The following is a 23,755-nucleotide window of genomic DNA, read 5'->3' on the forward strand; positions in this document are numbered from 1 at the left end:
ACAGGAAGAGGCCAGAGAAGAGCAAGTGGAAAAAGTTTAAAATACAAGGGGGAAGAGCGTCCTAGGTAACATGGCATTTCAAAGCTATAGAGAAAACCTGGTTACTGGTTAGTGCCGGTGAGGCCCATGAGAGAGGAGAGTTACTATGCCCTTGTCTTCCATGGCAGGGCAGTGTTCCCAACACATATGCTGCTCTTTCCAATACCCATCATAAATTATTTCAGTTACTTTATTGAAAATATACATAGAAAATCAAACTGATATCCTTTAACCATCTTGGACATATACTATTAAAATGTACTTCTGTTCCTAGATTTTGTAGGGGTGTGTGTGATTGTGTGTTTGCTCTCTCTCTCTCCCTCTCTCTCTCTCTCTCTCTCTCTCTCTCTCTCTCTCTCTCTCTCTCTCTCTCTCTCTGTGTGTGTGTGTGTGTGTGTGTGTGTGTATGTGTGTGTGTGTGTGTGTGTGTGTGTGTGTGTGTGTATGCCATGACGTGCCTGTGGAGATCAGAGGACAACTTTCTTTTTTTTTTAATATGAAAATGTTTCGATTTATTCAGGCTGTAACAATTACACCAAGTATAGGCAAACAACCCAAAGAAAGCCAAGAAAGGGAAGCAATTGAAACTGTAATAAAAAGTGTTCTGATTAAACAAGTGTCCAAGGAGGACAACTTTCTGTAGTTGTTGGCTTTCCACCTTTGTTGAAAAGTTGAGGCAGGGTTACTTCTGACTTATCTGATGCAGTGTAACTCCAGTCCAGACTAACTGGCTGTGGTGTCTCTGGATGTTTCTCCTGGCCTGGTCTTCCATCTACCTGTTCATAGTAGTGCTGGGACCACAGGTGTAGGTCACCTTTCTGCCTTCATACTTTTATTGCTGTTTGTTGCTGTTCCTGTTGTTTGTTTAACAAGGGTTCTAGGAATCAAGCCTGCATTGCTGATGCTATATATCTAGTGCTTTTACCCACTAGCATCTCCTGGCCTTTATGTATACAACTTTCTTATCAATAACTATATCTTTTACAACCAATTATAATTCTTGTGCTTTATAATCAAAATTGCATTGTTAATAATGGTTATAATAGTTTCATTATGCTGATTCTTAAGTGTTTCTCAGATCCATAGGGCATTTTGTATCATTTCAGTCTTTTATATTTATAGATAACAGTTGGGAAAACAACATTGGGCATATAAGCTCTTTGGTAGTGTGGGTTTTAGATTTGGGTTTCTCTGTGGCTGAGTGAATCTGCTTCATTCCTTAGCATGTTTATCTTTACTACTGCTGTGCTTCAGATAAAAATAAAGATGTTGATTTTTCTTCTTTTCTCTTTTTTTTTGTCTCTTTTAGTTACTGTTTTATTTAGTACTAAAAGTTTTCAAAGAGATATAAAAATGTCTTTTAAGTGAGTCTTTACACAGCAAGCAATTACAAATCTTTTAATATGGGCTAATCAGTATCCTTTAAATTGAGTAATCAGGTGGCATCTGTAATTACTAAAGTCCCTTGGCTCAAACATACAACTAAATCTAGAGAAATGTACTTCTCCTACATTCATTTTTGTAACCAAGTGTTGGCTTTTATTTCTTCCATCATAAAGCTCAGTTTTGGAGGAATTCCAGTACCAAGCAAACCTGGGACCTTTGTAAAGAAAAACTTCCATGGCTGTATTGAAAACCTTTACTACAATGGAGTGAACATAATTGACTTGGCTAAAAGACGAAAGCATCAGATCTACTCAGTGGTAAGTCACTGTCTCTGTTAACTGCTGGTGTGTGGACTTTGGGTAAGTCTTGCTTCTGGTACTCTACCCCTGTGTCTCTTCACAGTGGACTTAACTTATGCATTTAGAATCTTCACCAACCGAAGCTGGATATGTAGACCAGTTTGAAGAGTGCCTGCCTAGCAAGCCTGAATCTCTAGATTCCAGAACTACTACAAAATATAAACAGGTGTCTTCGTTAATTTTCTAACAGTCCTGGCAAAAAGCAATTTAAAGTAGGTAGGCAATATTGCAGTTCATAGTATGAGAGAAAACATTTCATTCTGGCAGAAAAGACATCCTGGCAGTAGAAATAGGAGGCTGGCTGTTTACATTCCACTATCACTTAAGAATCAGAGTGAATGGAACTTGTGCCTGGACTATGAGTTTTCCAGGCCAGCTGCCAGTGACCAACCTACAGTGAAGTCCTGCCTGCTTACTATTCCACATCCCTCCAAAACAGGGCTGTCTCTTGAATACTAATTGTTCACACATGTGAGCCTCTGTAAAGTACTGCATATTCAATGTATAATTGGCATGGTGCTGCCCACCTGTAATTTACCACAGGAGAGGTGAAAGCAGGCAGATCATTTATTTTAAGTCATGTAACATTACATAGCACCTCTGAAGCAAGAATTTGCTACAAATCCTTTCCTTAAAATTAAAACTGCCAGAGCCATACTGATACAGAGTAGGGTGCTTGCAGTTAACCATCGAACTGAACACAGGGTGCCCAATGAAGGAGCTAGAGAAAGGACTGAAGGACCTGAAAGGGTCTGCAACCCCACACAAAGAACAGCATTATCAACCAAACAAACTCTTCAGAATTCCCAGGAACTAAAACACCGAACAGTGAGCACACATGGAGAGAGCCATGGCTCCAGTTGCACAGGAGAACATTGTCTGGCATCAATGGAAGAAGAGGCGTTTAATCCAGTGAAGGCTCATTTTCCTAGTGTAGGGGGATGCCAAGCCACTGAGGTGGAGAGGGGGTTTGAGAGAGGGAGCACCTTCATGGACACAAGTGGGAGGGGAGGGTGGATGGGAGTGGGAGCTAAGGGGATAACATTTTAATATAAATACAGAGAATATCCAATAAAAATTTAATTAAAAAATTTAAAATAATAAAAAAAAAAAACAATTCTTATTGTCCTACTAGCTGACTTTGTTGTGGAAATAGCCACCTAAGAAGAAGCAACTGCTGTTGTTTCATTGGTAAAATCAAGTATGGAATTGAGAGAATGCTTCTTTATTGGCTGTGGGGAAGACTTGAGATCTATGCAAACTGATATGGACTTTCATTACAGTTTCCACAAAGGGCAATGAAAACACAGGTCTTATTGAATTCCTAGCTATGACATTATATGTCTAATGATCAGTTATATATGAAAATGTTTAAAAGAATTACCTTTCAATATTGCTTTTCCCCTCCAATTACTTGGACATCTCCCTGTACTTCCTTGCAAATTTATGACCCCTTTTCTTTAGTTACTATTAAGCACACACACACACACACACACACACACACACACACACACAGAGAGAGAGAGAGAGAGAGAGAGAGAGAGAGAGAGAGAGAGAGAGAGAGAGAGAGAGGAATGAGGCCATTTCTTGCTGTTCATATGAATATCTTTGGTGGGTTGGGGGCTTGAAAGAGCTTGTCACCGGAGAAGACATGCTCTCTATTTCAGCAGCCATTAATTTTCTGTAACACTTCACCTTTTCAGATTTCCCTTTCCATACTGGCATGTCAACTGTGCAGGCTTTGCTTAGGCAGCTGTATTGTAGAAACTGATGAGTTCAACTTCCCTAATATATGTAAAAGATGCAGTCAGTCATCACATGTACTAGGTGTACGTGTGTGTGTGTGTGTGTGTGTGTGTGTGTGTGTGTGTGTATTATATATCTTTGGGGATATAATATCAATAATAGTACATATGCTTCCAGATATAATTAAGCATTGGTATATTTTTTCCATTTCTAAGAGTGTTTGGTGTCACCACATGTTGAGTTCTGCTTAGTACGATTTGTTCAGTCTCCAGAGGCTTGTTTGCCATCTAATGGCTTTCTCTTTCTCTAGTGATCCCCTTGCTCTAAAGTCTACTTTACATGAGAAGAATATTGACATACGAGCTCTCTTCCTGTTTTACTTCATTATTTCTTTGTGTTGAGATAGTTCTCTGTGAAGCTCTGGCTGTCCGGTCATGTACTCTGCAGATCAGTCTGGACTTAAACTGAGAGATCTGCTGCCTTGGTTTCCCACGTGCTGAGATTAATGGTGTATGCCAGCACTGACAGACTAGCTCGTGTCAATACTAGAATTCTGTAAGGTTTATTCCCATTATTTTTATTTTAGGTTGTCTGTATTATTTTTTGTTGATAACAAATAGTTGTGTAATAAATTTTAATCCATTCAAAACTTTATCTGGTATACATGGCTCACTTACATTTAGTGTCATTATTGGTATGTAAGAGCTGAAACACCTATCTATTGTTCGGTTGTTTTAATCATTTGGTTTACTTTATAAAATAGTATGTGTGTTGAATGAATTTTAGAAGTTCATTTTGTGTGTCCATGTATAGCTGCATAGCTTTTGTCTGTGTGTTTTGAAGAGTTGTAGTGTATGCATCAATTCTCAGAGCTTAATATCATTATTGTTTTATTAATTTAATTGAAATATAGAAAGGTTTCCTCTTTTTAAATTTATATACACTTCACCTGTGTTTATTTATTTGTGCTATTATTCTCTTTCTTTGTAATTAGAACCTTATCACGTGGTTTTGTCTTTGGGTTAAACTTCCAAAATAATTTGGAATATTTAAGACAAAAAGATTTGTTTATTGTTTTATTCATGATATATTAATTTGGTAAGAAAGCCAGCAGAGGTAATATCAAGCACAAAGTAGGCTGGAAGACAAGAAAAATGACAAATGACTCATTAAAAGGCATATAATGCTCCTATCCAGGTTTCAACTCTGCCCATGGTGTTAGTTGGTTTGCATTTTCTTATCCTGGGTATGAGAATTCGACTCTCCTTCTCTTTAAGTGACATAGCAAGAATCAGTGTTGTAAAGAGTTATAATGTGCTAGGCCATGGAGCCAGTGACTGAGAGAGAGCTATGCACTCTCTTTACTGCCATTCACCATTACACAGGGCAGTCACTGAGCACATGTGTCACACTAGCCCATTTACAATATTCTTAAATTTGATTTGGTTCAAGAGTTTTTGTACCTTAAAACTATACAATGACATCCTTCTTTTCAAACTATATAAAATCATTCTAATATAATTTAATGAATGCTATATATAGATATTACACTACTATACATCAAGCTAATTTTTATTTTTAAAATTTATTGTTTTTTTTTCTTTATTCTCTGGTATCTCCATTTTATTTTCCTTTATTTGGATAATTTCTTATAGCTCTGCTTTATGGGAGTTATATGAATATGTCATATTCTCTTATCTTTCTTCAACTGCGAATGTTATGATTTATTTCCTTGATATAAAGTATAAGTGGGCAGCTCGTTTTGCTTAGTATATAAAAATGTTGACTCCCTTTTTTCTGCTCTCAGTGAGAAATGCATTGTACCAGGTTGATTTTTCTATGGGTTTTATGTCATATCAAAGTTTGTCTTTGATATTAGAAGTTTGTGTGTCATCTGACATGGTTTGGGCTTTGTGGGCACTTCCTGTTTGAGTTTTCCTCATTTCCTTGAATGTATATTTGCTTCAACAGCTCTATGTCATTTTCTGTGTGTTGCTTACTATCATGACTGGTTGAGTGTGTATGTGTGTTTGTGTGTGTGTGTATGTGTTTGTATGTAAATTTTATTTATATGTATTTTCTGGCAGAGGGGAGAGCATGTCTTAAGGTATTCATTGAGTTCAAAAGAGAACCTAGGAACTCCAGGAGTGACACTTCTAGGCCCTTAGAAGATTTACCACAATAGAATGTGTACTGAGATCTTATACCAAAATTGGAGGGAAACTCCACCACAAACTTCATCTTAGGAAAATCAAGAAATTAATCCTCTTGCAACAAACACCAAAGAAGAGAAACACACAAAAATAACTCTACCTCTAACAACAAAAGTAGCAGGAAACAACGATCACTATTCATTAATATTCTTTAATATCAATGGACTAAATTCTCCAATAAAAAGACATATTCTATAAGACTAGATATGTACATAAAATGCAGTATTTTGCTGCATACAGGAAACTCAGCAACATAGACAGGTAGTACCTCAGAGTACAATGTTTGGAAATAACTTTCCAAGTGGTTCCAAGAAACAAGATGGGATAGCCATCCTAATATTGAATAAAATAGATTTTCAATCAAAAGTCATATACAAACAAACAAACAAGGAAAGACACCATTTACTCATCAAAGGTAAAATCTATGAAGATGAACTCTCAATCTGTGCTTGAAATACAATAGCACCTACATTCATAAAAGAAACTCTACTAAAGCTCAGAGCATGTATTACACCACGCATAATAATAGTGGAAGACTTCAGCACCCCACTCTCATCAATGGACAAATCATGGATGCAGAAACTGAACAAACATAGTGAAACTAACAGAAATTATGAACCAAATGGACTTAACAGATATTTATAGAACATTTCACCCTAAAACAAAAGAATATACCTTCTTCTCAACAGCTTATGGAAACTTGTACAAAATCAACCATATAGTTGGTCACAAAACAGGCCTCAACAGATACAAGAAGTTCAAAATAATCCCAGGCATTCTATCAGATCACCATGGACTAAGGATGGGCTTCAATAATAGCAAAAACAAGAAAAAGCTCACACACACAGAAGCTAAACAAATAAACAATGCTCTACTCAATGATAGCTTGGTCAAGAAAGAAAGAAAGAAAGAAAGAAAGAAAGAAAGAAAGAAAGAAAGAAAGAAAGAAAGAAAGAAAGAAACTAACAAACAAACAAACAAAACAAACAAAGAAGCAAAGAAACAAAGAAAGAAAGAAAGAAACAAAGAAACAAAGAAACAAAGAAACAAAGAAAGAAACAAAGATATAATAGACTTTCTAGATTTAATGAGGTGAAATGCTACTTGTTGCTGCCAGACATGTGGGAGCTCAATATCCTCTTAGGATTTTTTCTTGTCCTTATTAGGCTAGGATGGGATTAAAAAATTCATTGCTGTCCCCTCTATGACCACCCCCCCTGCCCATGTACACACATACCAGTTACCTACAGTGGAGAGTCTAGGCTGCTTATATTAATAACAAACTGACAACTGCATTCTCATTTTTCACAAACCCATATTGATACCACACTGCAGCAAAAGGACACCTTGTCTATTCCTTCTGAATGACCTACATAATGAAGTTATTCATCAAGACTATTAAAAACACAAAAAAAAGCTTGATAATGTCCATTAAGGATTATTTTCCTTGATCTCTGGGAATAATTTTTCTGGTACCAGTCTTAATTTTTCTTATAATTCTCCCCTGAAGGTTATGCTAACTAGACCTTGGGATGTTTTGGTGCAGATAAGCAGAGGGGAAATGGTTACATTTATTCTATACCATTAATCTTGATAGAAACCTGTCTTAATTTTTTGTGTGTTATGCTGTCTCCTATGCCACCCAAAATAAATCTGGAGAATTTATGGTGGTGTTAAAAAGACCCTAGTCCTTGACTTGTTCAGAGATGCAGTAGATCACACAATATCTGAAAATAAATTTCAATCACTCATGAGACATTAGATTACCGATCTTATTTGGGTAATCATTGGCTTTCCAATTATATTGCTTATTAGTAATTACTAATTGCTAACACAGGGGTGACTCTGGTGACTTCAATGGGAATGGTAACCCTGTGGGTACATATGTGTGAATTATTTTTTTTCAATTTTATTGGATATTCTCTGTATTTACATTTCAAATGTTCCCCCCCCCAAATTCCCTCCCTCCTCCCCCTCAACTTGATCCCATGAATGTGCTCCCTCTCCCAAACAAGCACTCCACCTCAGTGCCTTGGCTGATGATGATGTTGTTTGTCCCAGGAGAATACACATATTTGAGCTCTTTCAGTCCTTTCTCTAGCTCTTTCATTGGGGTCCTTGTGTTCAGTCTGATGTTTAGCTGCAAGCATTCTCATCTGTATCTGTATGATTCTGGGAGAGCCTCTGAGGTGAAATACGTGTCTGGTTCCTGTCAGTAAACACCTCTTGGCATCAGCAATAGTGCTTGGGTTTGGTACCTGCATATGCAGTGGTTCTCCAGGTGAGGCAGTCTCTGTAGATCTTTTTTTTCAATCCTTGCTTCTCTATTTGACTTTGTATTTCCTCCTTTTGTTTTGTTCTTCCTTCAGAAGGAATGAGGCATCCACATTCTGGTCTTGCTTCTTTTAGAGTTTCATAACTTCTGTGGATAGTTTCTTGGGTATTACAAGCTCTTTTTTAAGGGAGGGGGTGTTTGTATCTGAGTATAAGTGAATACATACCATGAATTTGTGTGTGTGTGTGTGTGTGTGTGTGTGTGTGTGTGTGTGTGTGTGTGTGTGTGTGTGACTGGGATACCTCACTTAGGAAAATAGCTTTAAGTTTCATCTATTTGCCTAGGAATTTCTTGAACTTGTTGTTTATAATAGCTGAGTAGTACTCCATTGTGTATATGTACCATAATTTCTGAATCTATTCCTCTATTGAAGGACATCTGGGTTCTTTCCAGTTTCGGGCTATTATAAATAAGGCTGCTATAAACATTGTTGAACATGTGTCCTTGTTGTTGTGTTATTGGAGCTACTTTTAGGTATATGCCCTGGAGTAGTATAGCTGGCTCCTCTGGTAGCACTATGTTCTATTTTTCTTTGAGAAACCTCCAGACTGATTTCCAGCTTGGCTGGCTGTACCAGTTTACAATCCCACAAACAGTGGAGGGGTGTTCCTCTTTCTCCACATCCTTGCCAGCATCTGTTGTCACCTAAGTTTTTGATCTTAGACATTCTGACTGTTGTGAGGTGGAATCTTAGGGTTGTTTTGATTTGCATTTCTCTGATGACTAGGGATGTCGAGCATTTCTTTAAGAGCTTCTCAGCCATTCAATATTCCTCCATTGAGAAGTCTCTGTGTAGCTCTGTACCCCATTTTTGATAGGATTCTTTGATTCTCTATAGTCTAGGTTTCTGAGTTCTTTGTATATATATGATACTAGCCCTCTATCAGATTTAGGATTGGTAAAGATTCTTTCCCAATCTGTAGGCTCCTGTTTTGTCTTCTTAACAGTGTCCTTAGTCTTATAGAAGCTTTGTAATTTCATGAGGTCACATTTGTCAATTCTTGATCTTAGAGCATTATCCATTGGTGTTCTGTTCAGAAAAATTTCCCCTGTGCCTATGTGTTCTAAGCTCTTCCCCACTTTCTTTTCTATTAGTATCAGTGTACCTGGTTTTATGTGGAGGACTTTCATCCACGTGGCCTTGAGTTTTGTACAAGAAGATAAGAAGGGATTGATTTGCACTCTTCAGTATGCTGACTGAGAGTTGAACCAGCACCATTTCTTGAAGAGGCTGTCCTTTATGCATTGAAAGTTTTTAGCTCCTTTGTCAGAGATCAAGTGACCATAGGTATGTGGGTTGATTTCTGGGTCTTTTATTTTCTATTCCATTGATCTACTTGCCTGTCTCTCTGCCAACACCAGGCAGTTTTTTAATCACAATTGATCTGTAATTCAGCTTAACATCAGAAATGGTGATTCCCAGGAAGTTTTTTTTTTTTTTATTGTTGAGAATGGTTTTTGCTATCCTAGGTTTTTTTTTTATTATTATTCCAAATGAATTTACAAATTTTTCTTTCTAACTCTATGAAGAACTCAGTTGGAATTTTAATGGGGATTGAATCAAATTTGTAGATTGCCTTAGGCAAGATGGCCATTTTTACTATGTTGATCCTACAAATCCATGATCATGGGTGCTCTTTCCATCTTCTGAGTTCTTCAATGTACTTCTTCGGAGATTTGAAGTTCTTGTTGTACAGATCCTTCACTTATTTGGTTAGGGTCACAACAATATATTTTATTCTTTGTGGCTATTTTAAAGGGTGTTGATTCCTTAATTTCTTTCAGAGCCTGTTTGTACTTTGACTAGAGGAAAGCTACTGATTTGCTTGAATTAATTTTATATCCAGCCATTTTGATGAAGGTGTTTATTAACTGTAAAAATTCCCTGGTACAATTTTTAGAGTCACTTAAGTATACTATCATATCATCTGGAAATAGTGATATTTTGACTTCTTCCTTTTTAATTCATATCTCTTTGACCTTTTTTGTTTTCTTATTGCTCTGGCTAGTACTTCAAGTACTAAATATGTAAGGTGAGAGTGGAGAGCCTTGTCTTACCCTTAATTTTAGTGGGATTGCTTCAAGTTTCTCACCATTTACTTTGATACTGGCTACTGGTTTGCTGTATATTGCTTTTAATATGTTTAAGTATGTGCATTGAATACATAACCTTTCTATGACTTTTAACATTCAGGCTTGTGGAATGTTTTCAAATGCTTTCTCAGCATCTAGAGAGATAATCATGTGATTTCTTTCTTTGAGTTTGTTTGCATAATGGATGACAATGATGGATTTCCATGTATTGAACCATCCTTGCATCACTGGGATGAAACCCAACTGGTCATTTTGAATGATCACTTTGATGTGTTCTTGGATTTGGCTTGCAAGAATTTCTTTGAGTATTTTTGCATCAATGTTCATGAGGGAAATTGGTCTGAACTGTAGTGTCTTTGTGTTGTTTAGGTTTGAGTGTAATTATGGCTTGAAAGAATGAGTTAGGTAGTGTTTTCTGTGTTTGTATTTTGTGGAATAGTTTTTAGAGTATTGGTATTAGGTCTACTATGAAGGTCTATTAGAATTCTATACTAAATCCTTTAGGTCCTGGGTAGTTTATGGTTGGATGCTTTTTGATGAGTGCTTCTATCTCCTTAGGTGTAATGGGGCTGTTTAGATAGTTTATCTAGTCCTGATTTAACTTTGGTACTTGGTATCTGTCTAGAAAATTGTCCATTTCTTCATGATTTTCTAGTTTTGTTGAATATATGTTTTTGTAATTGGATATGATGGATTTTTGAATTTCCTCAGTTTCTGTTGCTGCATCTCCCCTTTCATTTCTGATTTTGTCAATTTGGATACTCTTTTGTATATTTTGGTTAGTTTGGCTAAGTGTTTATGAATCTTCTTGATTTTCTCAAAAAAAAAAAAAAAAAGGCTCTTGGCTTTTTAGATTCCTTGTATAGTTCTTTTAGTCTCTATTTGCTTGATTTCAGGTCTGAATTTGATTATTTTCCTGCAGTCTACTGCTTCTTTTTGTTCTATAGCTTTCTGTTGTGCTGTCAAGTTGTTAGTGTATGCTCTCTCCAGTTCCTTTTTGGAGGCACTCAGTGCTATGAGTTTTCTCCTTAGCACTGCTTTCATTGTATCCCATGAGTTTGGATTTGTTGTCCCTTCATTTTTATTAAATTCTCAAAACTCTTTGATTTCTTTATTTCTTCCGTGGCCAAGCTGTCACTGAGTCCAGGATCTTCTAGCTTTCGTAGTCTATGTTGAAAATTCTGGTGTAATTCTTATGTTTTTTGCCTTTATATGTTACCTGTCCTTTATCTCTTATTGTTTTTAGTATTCTTTTTTTGTTTGTTTGTTTTGATCATTTGTTGTTTTGATTGTTATGTGTTGGCAAGAATTTCTCTTTTTGTCCAGCCTATTTAGGGTTTTGTAGGCTTCTTATATTTTCATGGTTATCTCTTTTTCTTTTTACATTAGGGAAGTTTTCTTATATAATCTTGATGAAGATATTTACTGTGCCTTTCAGTTGATATTCTTTGCCCTCTTTTATAACATATTATCCTTAGGTTTTGTCTTCTCATTGTGTCCTGGATTTCCTGGTTATTTTGACTTAGAATCTTTTTTGATTTTTGCATTTTCTCTGACTTTTGTGTCAATGATTTCTATGGTATCTTCTGTTTCTGAGATTCTCTCCTCCATCTCTTGTATTCTGTTGGTGATGCTTGCATCTATGATTCCTCATGTCTTTCACAGGTTTTTCAACTTTAGCGTTGTCTCTTTAGTTTTTTTCTTCATTTTTCTATTTCTGTTTTTAATTCTTTCACCTAGTTGTTTGTGTTTTCCTTTAGCTATTAAATGATTTTTGTGTTTCCTGTTTAAGGGCTTCAACTTGCTTTCATGTATTCTGGTTTTCCTGTACTTCTTTAAGTGCATTATTTATGTGCTTCTCAAAGACCTCCATCATCATTGTGAAATATGATTTTAAGTATAAATATTGATTTTCTGGTGAGCTGGGATATCCACTATCTGTGGTGGTGGGAGAACTGGGTTCTGATGTTGCCAAATTTTCTGGGTTTCCATTTCTTAGGGTCTGACCCTTGCCTCTTGCCATCTTGTTATAGGTGATGCTAGGTGATCTTGTTTCTTACTGGAGCTTGTCTCTCTTGTGGGCCAGTGGTCTTCAAACGAAAATTATTTGGGGTGTTCTTTTCTTAGAGTAGGTTGTGAATTCTGATGGCAGAGCCCAGTCCTGAAGTACCTGGACTGAGTCTGGCCTTGGGAAGAAACTGTGAACTACCAGGCAGTACCTCTGCCTCTTCTGTGAGAGGTCTTGGTGATCTGTCTCTCCCAGGACAGACAGTTTACAAAATACAACTTACCCTTCCATTTAGGATGGAAAATGCTCCTGAAGCTTTTCTGAGTTCCCAGAAACCTGTGGGCGGGAGGGCATCCAGTTCTGATGAAACTGGGCTGGGTCTGGCGTTGGGTTGGAAGTATGCACTCCAAAACAGTACTGCTGCTTGTACCATGAGAGCTCTGGGCAGCCTATTCCAGGTAGAATGAGGGCAAAAGTTGACTCCCCTTTCTACTTAGGATGGAAAGCACTCCTGAAGCTCTTTGGTACTCCAAGGGACCTAAAAAAAAACTGGGCCATGTCTATATGTTTGAATTCTTGATTTCCAGTTGGTAAAACTTTTTGGAAAGGCTTAGAATCTATGGCCTTGTTGGAGGAGTTGAGTCACTGAGGGCACACTTTAATATTTTAAAGGACTCATGACATTCCTGTGCAGTCTCTCTGTCCCATGGCTATGGACCAAGATGTGAGCTGTTAACTAGATTTTTACTCTGACATCATCTCCTACTAGATTTAAAGCAAGGAGAGCCTAGCTATGCATTATGTAGTATTTCTGTACTCTGCATGACTATATTCACAAAGGAAAGTTCTATATACACCATTCTAGATAATATCTGTTAGAATTTAAAAAGAAAGAGCAGCATATTATAAAAAGCAAACAGAAATATGTCCATTACAAGTATGTGAATAAGCATTTTTAGGTAAAGAAGCCTCTCTTTATGGACATCCCTGGTCATGCCTAAGGGGGGAGACAATTAGAAATAAAAAGTCACACAGGCTTTTATATCAGTGTTTGTGTATGAGTTATCAGTGTTTGTGTATGAGTGTGTTTGTGTGTGTGTGTGTGTGTGTGTGTGTGTGTGTGTGTGTGTGTGTTGTGGTGTGCATGTGTTGCTTCTGACTAAATCTAGTCCAGTGTAGCATCCCAGGTGCATGTCTGAAGAAAAGGAAGGATGGCCCTGAGGATATAGTTGCCATGGTCCTGAGTTCGTGTGAGCAAGGAAGCAGGACTTATTTTTCCATCAAGGCCAGTTGTCATAGCAGGCTTCCATCAATTCATGTCTTAATGGACAGATTTCATGGGAAGTGTTGGGGCCTGATTTTTGCACTAGGCAGAGGCAGCTAGAGGATTTTGGCTTTTTCTATTTAATGATGAGATGGGTTAAATTCAGTTGCTAAATAAATAAAATAACTGCAGGTAAAATTTGATAAAATGAAAAAAGACAAGGTAGATTTTTTGATGTTGGCAACTTCTATATTATTCCCTTTATGAATGAATCTTTAGTCAAAATTTTATAAAAGGAGTGGCAATCTTTATGATAACTAGTGTTTACCATTGAGCAGATTGCCTGAAAGCTTTCCTGTCCATTTCAGTCCTCAGGGCTTAATTGGCAGCATAGTTATTATGAGGTACTGACTACCATCTAGTGCTAATGCACATGTGAAGGAAGAGTCTATCTAAGAATACAATTTTACTATGCTTTTGCCATTATGATATAAAGAAACACATTTTTTTTTTTTTCAAATCGCTTTCATCTCCTTTATCAAAAGAGAATTCACAGACGAGGACACAATGCACGCACATATATGGTTACCTTGTCTATTTCTTTGGTATGCCTTCTAAGATGTAGTGATTCACACAGTTAAATACAAAAGACCAAATATTTTCGTTCCTGTAATCAAGCTTAAAGTTTTCCCTAAAGGCACCACATCTGCCTCAAAGGCAACTTACTTACAAGTTACACAAGTCCCTGTAGTGCTATTAACAATTCTAGAAAAACAGAGTATCTGTTTATTGTTTATTTTTCAGTTCTACTGCAGTTGTCAAGCCTTTGGAAGTTCAGGGCTCATAACAAGATATACAGAATTAAGAAAGAATTCAGAGAGGATTAGTCAGTGCTCATAAATTACTGTGACTCAAAGCTCAAGGAACTCTAGGCCTCCCACTGCCTCACAGAGCACAAGCCTTTCTTTTAAGCTTCATTCAGGCAGCATCCCCCTTGCAATCTATCATCCCTTTATTATGGGACCTGCCTACTCCCTGAAGATTTAACAGCTGTTCTACGGGGATAATTCAATTTAGTCTTTATAGCTCGATTTGACTACAGAACAATCTTCCACATCCCAGAATGCAGTAAAACTAACAACTTAGAGTAGACATAAAAAATACTTAGCTATTCTTCCACAAATTCACAGCCCTGTGCTAATATAGCTCTATATAATACATAATCAGAAAGTAAATGGCCCATTGATGTATGTGTAGTAGCTATAATGTGGATTATTATATACATAATATAGAAAGCATATTGCCCCAAGAGCTTTCTGAGCATGATTAATTTAAAACCCTGTGCTCTCTAAGGAATATTTTTTATAACCTTTATTTTATGGGTGTAAGAATTTTTTTCTTTGACACAAGGAGAGAAACATGATTATTTGGCCATTGAATGAAGTCTTACTTTCTTCATGTAGGGTTTCAAATTAATATTTTTTAATGAACATTTCTGAACACATAGTTAAGCAAATGAATTATTTGCAACCACAGAGACTTGAGTCACATCTTCAGAACCCTCATACAAAAAGAAAACAAACAAACAAAAAATTCCAAACACCCACATGAGCCTGTAATCATAGGGCTGGAAAATGGAAACAAGCAGATCCTTAGGGCACACTGACCAACTAGAGTTTCATGAGATTTAGAGGACTCCACCCAATCAAACCTAGACAATACCTAAAGAATGGCATCATGTTTTCTGGTCTACGCAGGTGTGTACTCACATTATCATGCAGATGCAAATGCAGCATGAAGAGATCATGTGACTTCAAAAAGCTGAAAAGGACAGATGGCTAAAAGCAATTCTTCAAGTTACAGAATTTTGTAGCCCTTTGATCAAGTCAAATCCCTTGTGTGTAGTTATCTCCAAGTACTTGAAGCCAAGGCATTAGATCAACAGAGGACAATAGGAAGCACACATCAAGGCGATTTCATTTATATGACTGACATTGAAGACCAATAAAAGCCAATGCACTCTATTGTTTGTTCTGTATGAGTCCTTTTGGTCAACCAGAGTTCTCATTAATATTTCTTCTGATACTTTGCTGGGGATTGAGTGTAAGTAGGGGGATTCCAAGAATCTCTTGATAGTGCTGCCTTAGGGAAGGGACCACATACTGGTGCCCTCTAGTGAAAAGTGGGAGAATTACAGTATCTCCTTTCAAGTGTCAATGTGTAGGTTAAATTATTTATCATGGCTTGTATAATTCATTTGATAGTCAGTGCCTTGATTACCCTGTTATTGAATAAAACATCTAGCAACTATTCAGATGAGGTTGGCATGTATGTCAGTATTAACCTTACATAATTAAGAGTGCAGGACTAGGACATATATGAGTTTCATGCCTTTGATTGCATCTGAATTGTAGTTTATCCCTGAAATATTTGATTTCCAAAGTAGCTTTAAATAGCTGTATTATTACAAGTTCACTAATATCTTTCAATTAGAGAAATTTAATGATTAATCTTGACTTGATTGAATGACTTACTCCTTTAAAACAGACCTTACTGGGATAGAATCATAGAAAATATTTTCTAGTAGACTTGAGTAAACTAGAGTATTAAGCAGAGAGAGGACATTTGCGAAATTTTGCATTATTTGTCTATACCTGTGTTGGCATGAAGCTTACTAACATGTAGTTATACTTTTGATGATGCTGCAGGCCAGGAAAAGCTGTCATTAAGATGTAAATCTGCAAATGTGTGAGTTTGCAGGAATTTGTGCATGTGCTCATAGATACAGACATGAACGTGCACATTCACATACATACATACATACATACATACATACATACATACATACATACACATATGCATACATACATATATACATACATACATACATACATACATACATACATACATACACACAGTGAGAGAAACACAAACGCACACAGACAAATACATACATACATAGGCACATTTGCAGAATATACACATCTTAGGGACAATAGCCATTGTCTTACTACCCTAGGACTCAGAAACTCATCAATGTTGCTCATAGATAACTCCCTCCAGTCTAGTGAAGCCTATAATCTCTTCAGCTTGTCCCCAGGATTGTGTTTCATCTCTGCGAGTGTGCTCTGTGATAAATGACACTTTCCCATGGTGAGGGCTTTCTTCCTCTACCATTTTACCAGTCTGACATTTATGCCACCTGCCTCTCAGCTATGTGCTTCTCAGACCCCGAGAAAAAGGACATCTAAGTTGGGTGCTTCCTGAGCCTCACTTACTTTCTATTTTCGGGAACTTTAGATGAAATAATTCAAGGTCAGATAAAGAATAATACGGCTGAAAGTTAAATAATAATAAAAGAAGTGAACAGGGGGATGGTTACTATATTAATTCATTTTGGCAGCCGGAATGAAATTCCATAAAGCAGGTGGCCTATAAAGAACTGCAATTTATGTCTGACAGTTCCGCAGACTGGAAGCTGGGATCTCAAAGTGCAGCATTCTGAATACTGAGACCATTGGTTTGTGGGCAGATAATTTTCTACTTCTAAATAAGTCTTCATAGGGAAGACAGACAGTTAAGATCTAGGCACCATCTAGAAAACGTCCTTCTTAAAAATTCATCACTTCAGTGTTTCAAGATGCCTTAGGTTCGGAGTCTGGACCCTGCTAGCTCAAAAAAAACCAAGTTCAGACATCTACTTTCAATATGCCAATGAAGTTCAATAAACAAAAATTTTAAAGTGATAGAAAAATGCTGAGGAAGGAGATCTATTAAATATTGCCACATTATAAAATGGAACAAAGAACACCAGTGGTCTCTAAATCAACTTTTGAGATCCCAACAAGAAGTTTAGATAGAAACACAGGGTAATACCTGTGCAAATCTAAGAGGTACAAGTCAAGTTGTTGTCCTGCCCATCACATACCCATCATCATTTCTGCTCCAGCCTCCCCAACACAGGAGTCTGGTAATTTGTTAACACCATGAGATGCCCTCCTAGAAGACAGGCTTTTGCTCTGACTATAGCTACATGTCATTCTTTTCCTTATTGTGTGCTAGGGAATTCCAATTTCTTAGGATCCATCTTAAGTAGTATGATGACCAAAGAGAGGTACATAGAGTCTAAAGTCTTCTTTTAAGGGTAACTTTTCACATATTTTCAATAAAGTCATTAGAATTTTAAATCTGTTTAAATATTACTTAAACCTTACATTGGTTCATCTTTATTTCATTAAGTGTCAAGTACCTGAAATAGGAGTTGTTTAGACTTCTAATGCCAAAAAATAATTGTTGAAAGAACAACCATGATTTAAAACAATTTTTCTGAAACATAAATAGTTGAATGAAAATGAAAATTATTGGGTCTCAAATTTTTGTTCTTGTTATATTTTTTTAGTATTTTGAACAAAAATATTTCTGCATAGCCTAAAGTGGCTAGAATTCTCCTTTGTTCACTTCCTAAGGCTAGTAGTAGAAAAGAAGGCATTAAATACTTTACTAAACAAGTATAGTTTAAAGTCTGCATCAATTCCAGGCTTGGTTCCCAGAGTATCGGGAAGGCAGTGCAACCTGACATATGGACATGGTGATGTCTGGTCATTTGAGGATTTAGATTAAATTAAAGAAGTAGCTATAAATCAGGAATTACAGTACCTGTACTTGAGAGGTGGAGGCAAGGAGATCAAGAGGTCAAAGAGTCTTCCCTACATAGTGAGTAACAGACCAACCTAAATGTCATGTCTACCTTTTTAAAAGAAAGAGAAAATGTAGATAGAATAAGGGAAAAAGACAGAGAGGGATTTAAAGGAAAGAAAGTTAGGAACATAGATAAATGTTGATTGGAATTAGCTCAGTTTCTGATATATGTTCTACTAAAAATCTGAGAATATTTCTTCTTTATTTCTCCCCCTGAAGCAATAGCAGAGCCTTTTTTTTTTTTTTTAAAGAAGACCACAGAGACAGTACATAGAAAGACAAGAGACTGATGGACTTGGGGCCAGATTGGTGTCACCTGACATATCTGTGAGAGACAGGCTGAGAGCCACTATTACTCTCCATACTTTGTATGAAAGGATAGAATATAGTCAGGGTTAAAGAATGCCAATGATGTGCAGTAGTTGATGTTTCATTCACAGCTTCTTTCTATTCTTCTTGGAAGCATAATAGCATCAGCTTCTATTCATTTTTACTATATATACATCATTTCTCCTTGACGTCATGAATAACTTTCACATCCAAGTTCAGGGATAAAGAAACATTAACCAATGCATGTACACAAGACTGGACAGATCTATAAATATCAGTGCTCAAGTGGATATTAATCAATTAGGCATTCCAGAAATGGTTCCTCGTTGTTATATAATTACTTAAACAATCTACCCCGCACAGTTTCTGAGGAGAAAGAACATGCAGCAGAATCTTTGCCTCTGATAAGATTAAAAGAGGTGTTAGCTAAATGTATGGTGTTTAACTGCCCTGACTTCACTCAACACCTCCATCTTCTGACACATACTTGCCAGGCTCATCCCTCTGGCTGAAGATGAATGTTGAGACTCCTGTCTGAGAGCTATGTGATTCTCACAAAATACACCTCACTCTTACACATAGTTCTTGTACTTTTCCTACTTAAGTTGATGTTTCTGGCCTGGGCTCTGAAAAGTGAGTGTCTTCCAGGCAGTTTTAGGCACAAAGAAAGGTCTTCTAAGCATACATACAGAATTCCAAGACAAGAACAAAAGCAAGATGTTTCGGGTTGGTGAGATGTCTTGGTGGGTGGACGGACTAGTAGCAAAGGCTGACATCTTTGGGATTTACAGTGGAATTAGAGAAATGACATCTGAATGTTGGCTCTGTCCTCCACATGTGTGCTTCCCATGGCAAATAGATTAACTGTCTGATGATGCTGAAAAGAGATGAAAGTTACTGGAAATAGCCCAATGACTCTAAGGACATAGGATAGTATACAAGGAATGAAACATGAGGACTGGTATAGCTGCTCACTTGACTCAAGTTCAGACATCACTAAGAGCAAATCATTATCAGGCAGACATACAGTACACATGGGCAAACTACTTTGCTATAAAAGATTGTTCTTAGCTTTCTGGGGTGAGCTTTTCTGACTTTAGTAGACAGAAAACAGCTGGGGCTAGGAGATTGTTTGGTTTGTAAATTCTTGACTTGCAAGCCTGGGGACTGGAGTTTAATTGCCAGAGACACACAAAAACTGGACATTGTGAGGTAGATCTGTAACCTCCGAACACCTACAATGAGATGGGAGGCTGAGACAAGAGAATCAGCTAAAGCTTATGGGCAGCACACCTGGTGTACATAGCACACCAAAGTTAATGAGACAGACCCTACCTGGAACTAAGTAGAAATGATAGAACATCCAAACTTTCCCTCTGGCCTCCATATCTGTGCTGTACCACATGTATGGCAGCACTCACATACACACATGCATAACAGACATATACACATATGCAGTGTATTCATAATAATAGATAGCAAAAGCAAAGCAGAGAGGTCTGGTCTGACAACCTAGCACTGAGATGTAAAACACAATCTGTGGCAGGCTAGCCATCAGTCTTCCATAACTGGTAAAAGAAGTTGTCTCATAAAACCAGGTAAACAACAATTAAGAAACGTTATAATAGTTTGACCTTTCACCTTGTCCTGCATATGTGTATACACATAACAATGTCTATTTCTCTCATCCCCTTCTCTTTCTCTCCTTCTCTCTCCCCCTCTCTCCCTCCCCTCTCCTTCTACCTCTCCCCCTCCTCTTTTGTTCTTACAAACACACACACACACACACACACACACACACACACACACACACAGAGTGATTGATCTAACTCAGAAGTAAACCTTGGATCAATACCAGGGTTGAATAGACTTAGGTTTTCTTCAAAATCCACATATAATGATGCCTCCAAAAGTCTCATGTTCTAATACATTTTGGAAGTAGAGCTATTTATTGTGAAGTCCACTATTTATTGTCAGTGGCATGTGCCATATCACAGGTACTTATAAAAGCATTGTTTCTGCATAGGACAAAAAAACTCACACTTTCTTTTAAGTCAGCTCTGCATTATTCTCAGCAGCCATCCTGGTAAGTAGAAGATCAGACAGCCCATGAAGATTCTTCTAGTTTTCTAGACAGGCTTTGGAGAATAGTGAATAGTTCAAATATTCTATAAAAAACACAATAACATTTCAATCTGTGGAAATTAAATAGTTTTTCTATAGGTCTATAAAAGAGAAAGAAACTTTGTCAAATTTGGAACTCAGTTTATTGGTTGCCTACGAAGCAACACAACAAGACTAAGAGGCAGAAAACAAAACAAAACCATGTTTTCACTCACTGTTTATACAGTGTTAGCTTGTGAGTTGGTATCTTTATAGTCTTATAAGAATGATAGGAGAGAGCTGGTGGCCATGGTTCCTAAGCATGTTCCTATGTCCAGGCTTATATTACTCAGTGAGTTCTGGAAGATTATAAAGATTTTCCCTCCCACAATTCATTCAGCAATCAGAATGTTGGTTCAAAATATAAACCAATAAGTTTTGACAAAAATTTTAATTTCAGATATATATATATATATATATATATATATATATATATATATATATATATATATATATATATATGAGCATTTTTCCTACATTTACATTTGTGCAGCATCCTATTGAAGACAAAATAGGTGAGCAACCAATGCTCTTAAAGACATAGTCATTGCTGGGGCAACTTAGTAAACTTTAAAAACATTGATATTTCTTTTCTACAAAATATTATTACTTAATCGTTGTAGAGAAAATTATTTTCATCAAGTAGACAATCAATCACACATTGCAGACATTGATTTTCCAGCCTCCTCTTCAAATGTGAGTTGATATGTTTGTGTGATGTGTATGCATATATGTCTTGGTACATATACATGAGTGTGCATGTATATATTATGGCCAGAGGAGTGTTTTCCTCTATCAGTCCCCTTACTTTTCTGAGGTTAGGTCTGTCACTGAGACTACAGTTTATCTTTTATGCAAGACAGGCTGGCCACCAAGTTTCAAGGATCCTTCTGATTCTGCTATTTGAGTGTTGTGAAACAAATACACACTCAGCTTTAAGGTGAATGCTGGCGATCTGAAATCAGATCTTTATCCTTGTTTATGAAGCACTTACCTACTAAACCATTTTTTTTAGGTCTTGATTTACTTATGAAAGACTCTTTTTAAAGAAGTTTTTCTCTCTCTCTTTTTTCTTTTTGTTCTTTTTGCAAGTGTACATGATGACCAGAGGACTGTTATGTTAATGGCCTTAATTCTGACAGCCAGAACCTGGAATAAAGCCAGATGTTCTATGATAGAAGAATGGATACAAAAAATGTGGTTCATATACATAATAGAATAATACTCAGCACTTAAGAATGAGGATGAGTTTCATAATAACCAGTGACCTGCTTACAGGTTGCTGGGAGCCTGGAAGAGCTGCAGGAGGGCTCTCACTCCTGAACACAGGGGTGAGTGCACATTTTGTCTCCACTGACTCCATAAAGGCTGCCATGATGTCTCAGAGCACAGGTAGAAGTGCTGCCTAGGAACACACACTTCCGGCCCACCAACAGAGCCAGCCCAGTTGCATCAGGATTGGGAACTGTCATCGGGACCCACAGCCTACCCAGAGAGCTGAACACCCAGGAGCAATCTTACTCCGGAGACCACAGGCCCACAGACCCACAGGAGAGACAAGCTCCAGTCAGACACAACAAGATCACTTAGCATCACCGGTAACAAGATGGCAAGAATCTAAGACACAGAAACCAAGATAATCTGGCAAATATCAGAACCCAGTTCTGCTGCTGTAGCGAAGAAACTAACCAGAAAAACAATATTTAGACTTAAAACCATAGTTCATGATGATGATGGAGATACTGGAAAAGTGCATAAATAACACACATAAAGAAGTATAGGAAAGTCAGGAGGACACATGCAAGCAAGTTGAAGCCCTTAAAGAGAAAACACAAAAACACAAAAATCACTTAAAGAACTACAGGAAAGCACAACCAAAAACGAATTGAAAACAGGTGACTATCAAACCTTTAAAAAAATCAAGTACTGACAAAAATATGTTCATAAAATTTTATGCCAAATTGCTTTTAAAAATTTGTACATTTATCTCTCTCTTTTTAAAATAAAGTTGTAAGACAAAAAAAGAAAACAGGTTACAGAATTGAAAACAGAAACAGAAACAATAGAGAAATCACAAAAGGAGACAACTCTATAGTTGGAAAACCTAGGAAAGATATTGGGAGTCATCGATGCAGCATCACCAATAATACAAGAGATGGAAGTGAGAATCTCAGGAGCAGAAGACACCATAGACAACATTGACACAAGTGTCAAAGAAAATGCAAACGTCAAAATGCTTCTAACCCAAAACATCCAGGAGATCCAGGACACAATGAGAAGAGCAAAGCTAAGGATAATAGGTATAGAGGAGATCGAAGACTCCCAAATAAAGGGCCCAAAAATATCTTCAACAAAACTATAGAAGAAAATTTCTCTAAGCTAAAGAAAGAGATGACCATGAAAGAAAAGAAGCCTACAGAACCCCAAATAAATTGGACCAAAAAATAAATTTTTCCCAACACATAATAGTCAAAAAATGCTCAAAAATAGCTGGAAACAATAATCGGTATTCTGTAATATCTCTTAACATCGATGGACTCAGTTCCCCAATAAAATTACATATACTATCGGACTGGATATGTATATAGGATCCAGCATTTTGCTGCATATAGGAAACTCATCTCAGCAAAAAGAGAGGCAGTTCCTCAGAGTAAATGTTTGCGAAAAACTTTTCAAGCAAATTGTCCCAAGAAACAATCTGTAGTAGCCATTGTAATATCAAATAAAATAAATTTTTAACCAAAAGTTTTCAAAAAAGATAAGGACGGACACTTGTTATTCATCACAGGAAAAGTCTATTAAGATGAACTCTCAATTCTGAACATCTATGCTTGAAATACAAGGGCACCCACATTCATAAGAGGAACTCTACTAAAGCCCAAAGCACATATTGCACCATTCACAATAATAGTGGGAGACTTCTACACCATGCTCTCATCAATGGACAAATCAAGGAAAGAGAAACTTAACAGAGACACAGTAATACTAATAGATGTTATTAACCAAATTATGGATTTAAAAGATATCTATAGAACATTTCATCTTAAAACAAAATATTATATGTACTTCTCAGCACTTCATGGCACCTTTTCCAAAATTGACCATATATTTAGTCACAAA

General features: G+C 36.9%; 1 protein-coding gene across 1 annotated transcript in view; it reads left to right on the plus strand.

Moving 5' to 3' along the window:
• The window catches only part of LOC308421694 (contactin-associated protein like 5-1-like), a gene marked incomplete at both ends in the record, with an annotated part of 497,826 nt that overhangs the window by 61,730 nt on the left and 412,341 nt on the right, over positions 1-23,755 (plus strand). Inside the window, one exon of the mRNA XM_080918133.1 lies at positions 1,599-1,742. Coding sequence (XP_080774259.1) covers positions 1,599-1,742 — 144 coding nt within the window. The remainder of the gene's footprint in view (positions 1-1,598; positions 1,743-23,755) is intronic.

Source organism: Micromys minutus, assembly GCF_963924665.1.
Source record: "Micromys minutus genome assembly, chromosome: 6".
NCBI lineage: Eukaryota > Metazoa > Chordata > Mammalia > Rodentia > Muridae > Micromys > Micromys minutus.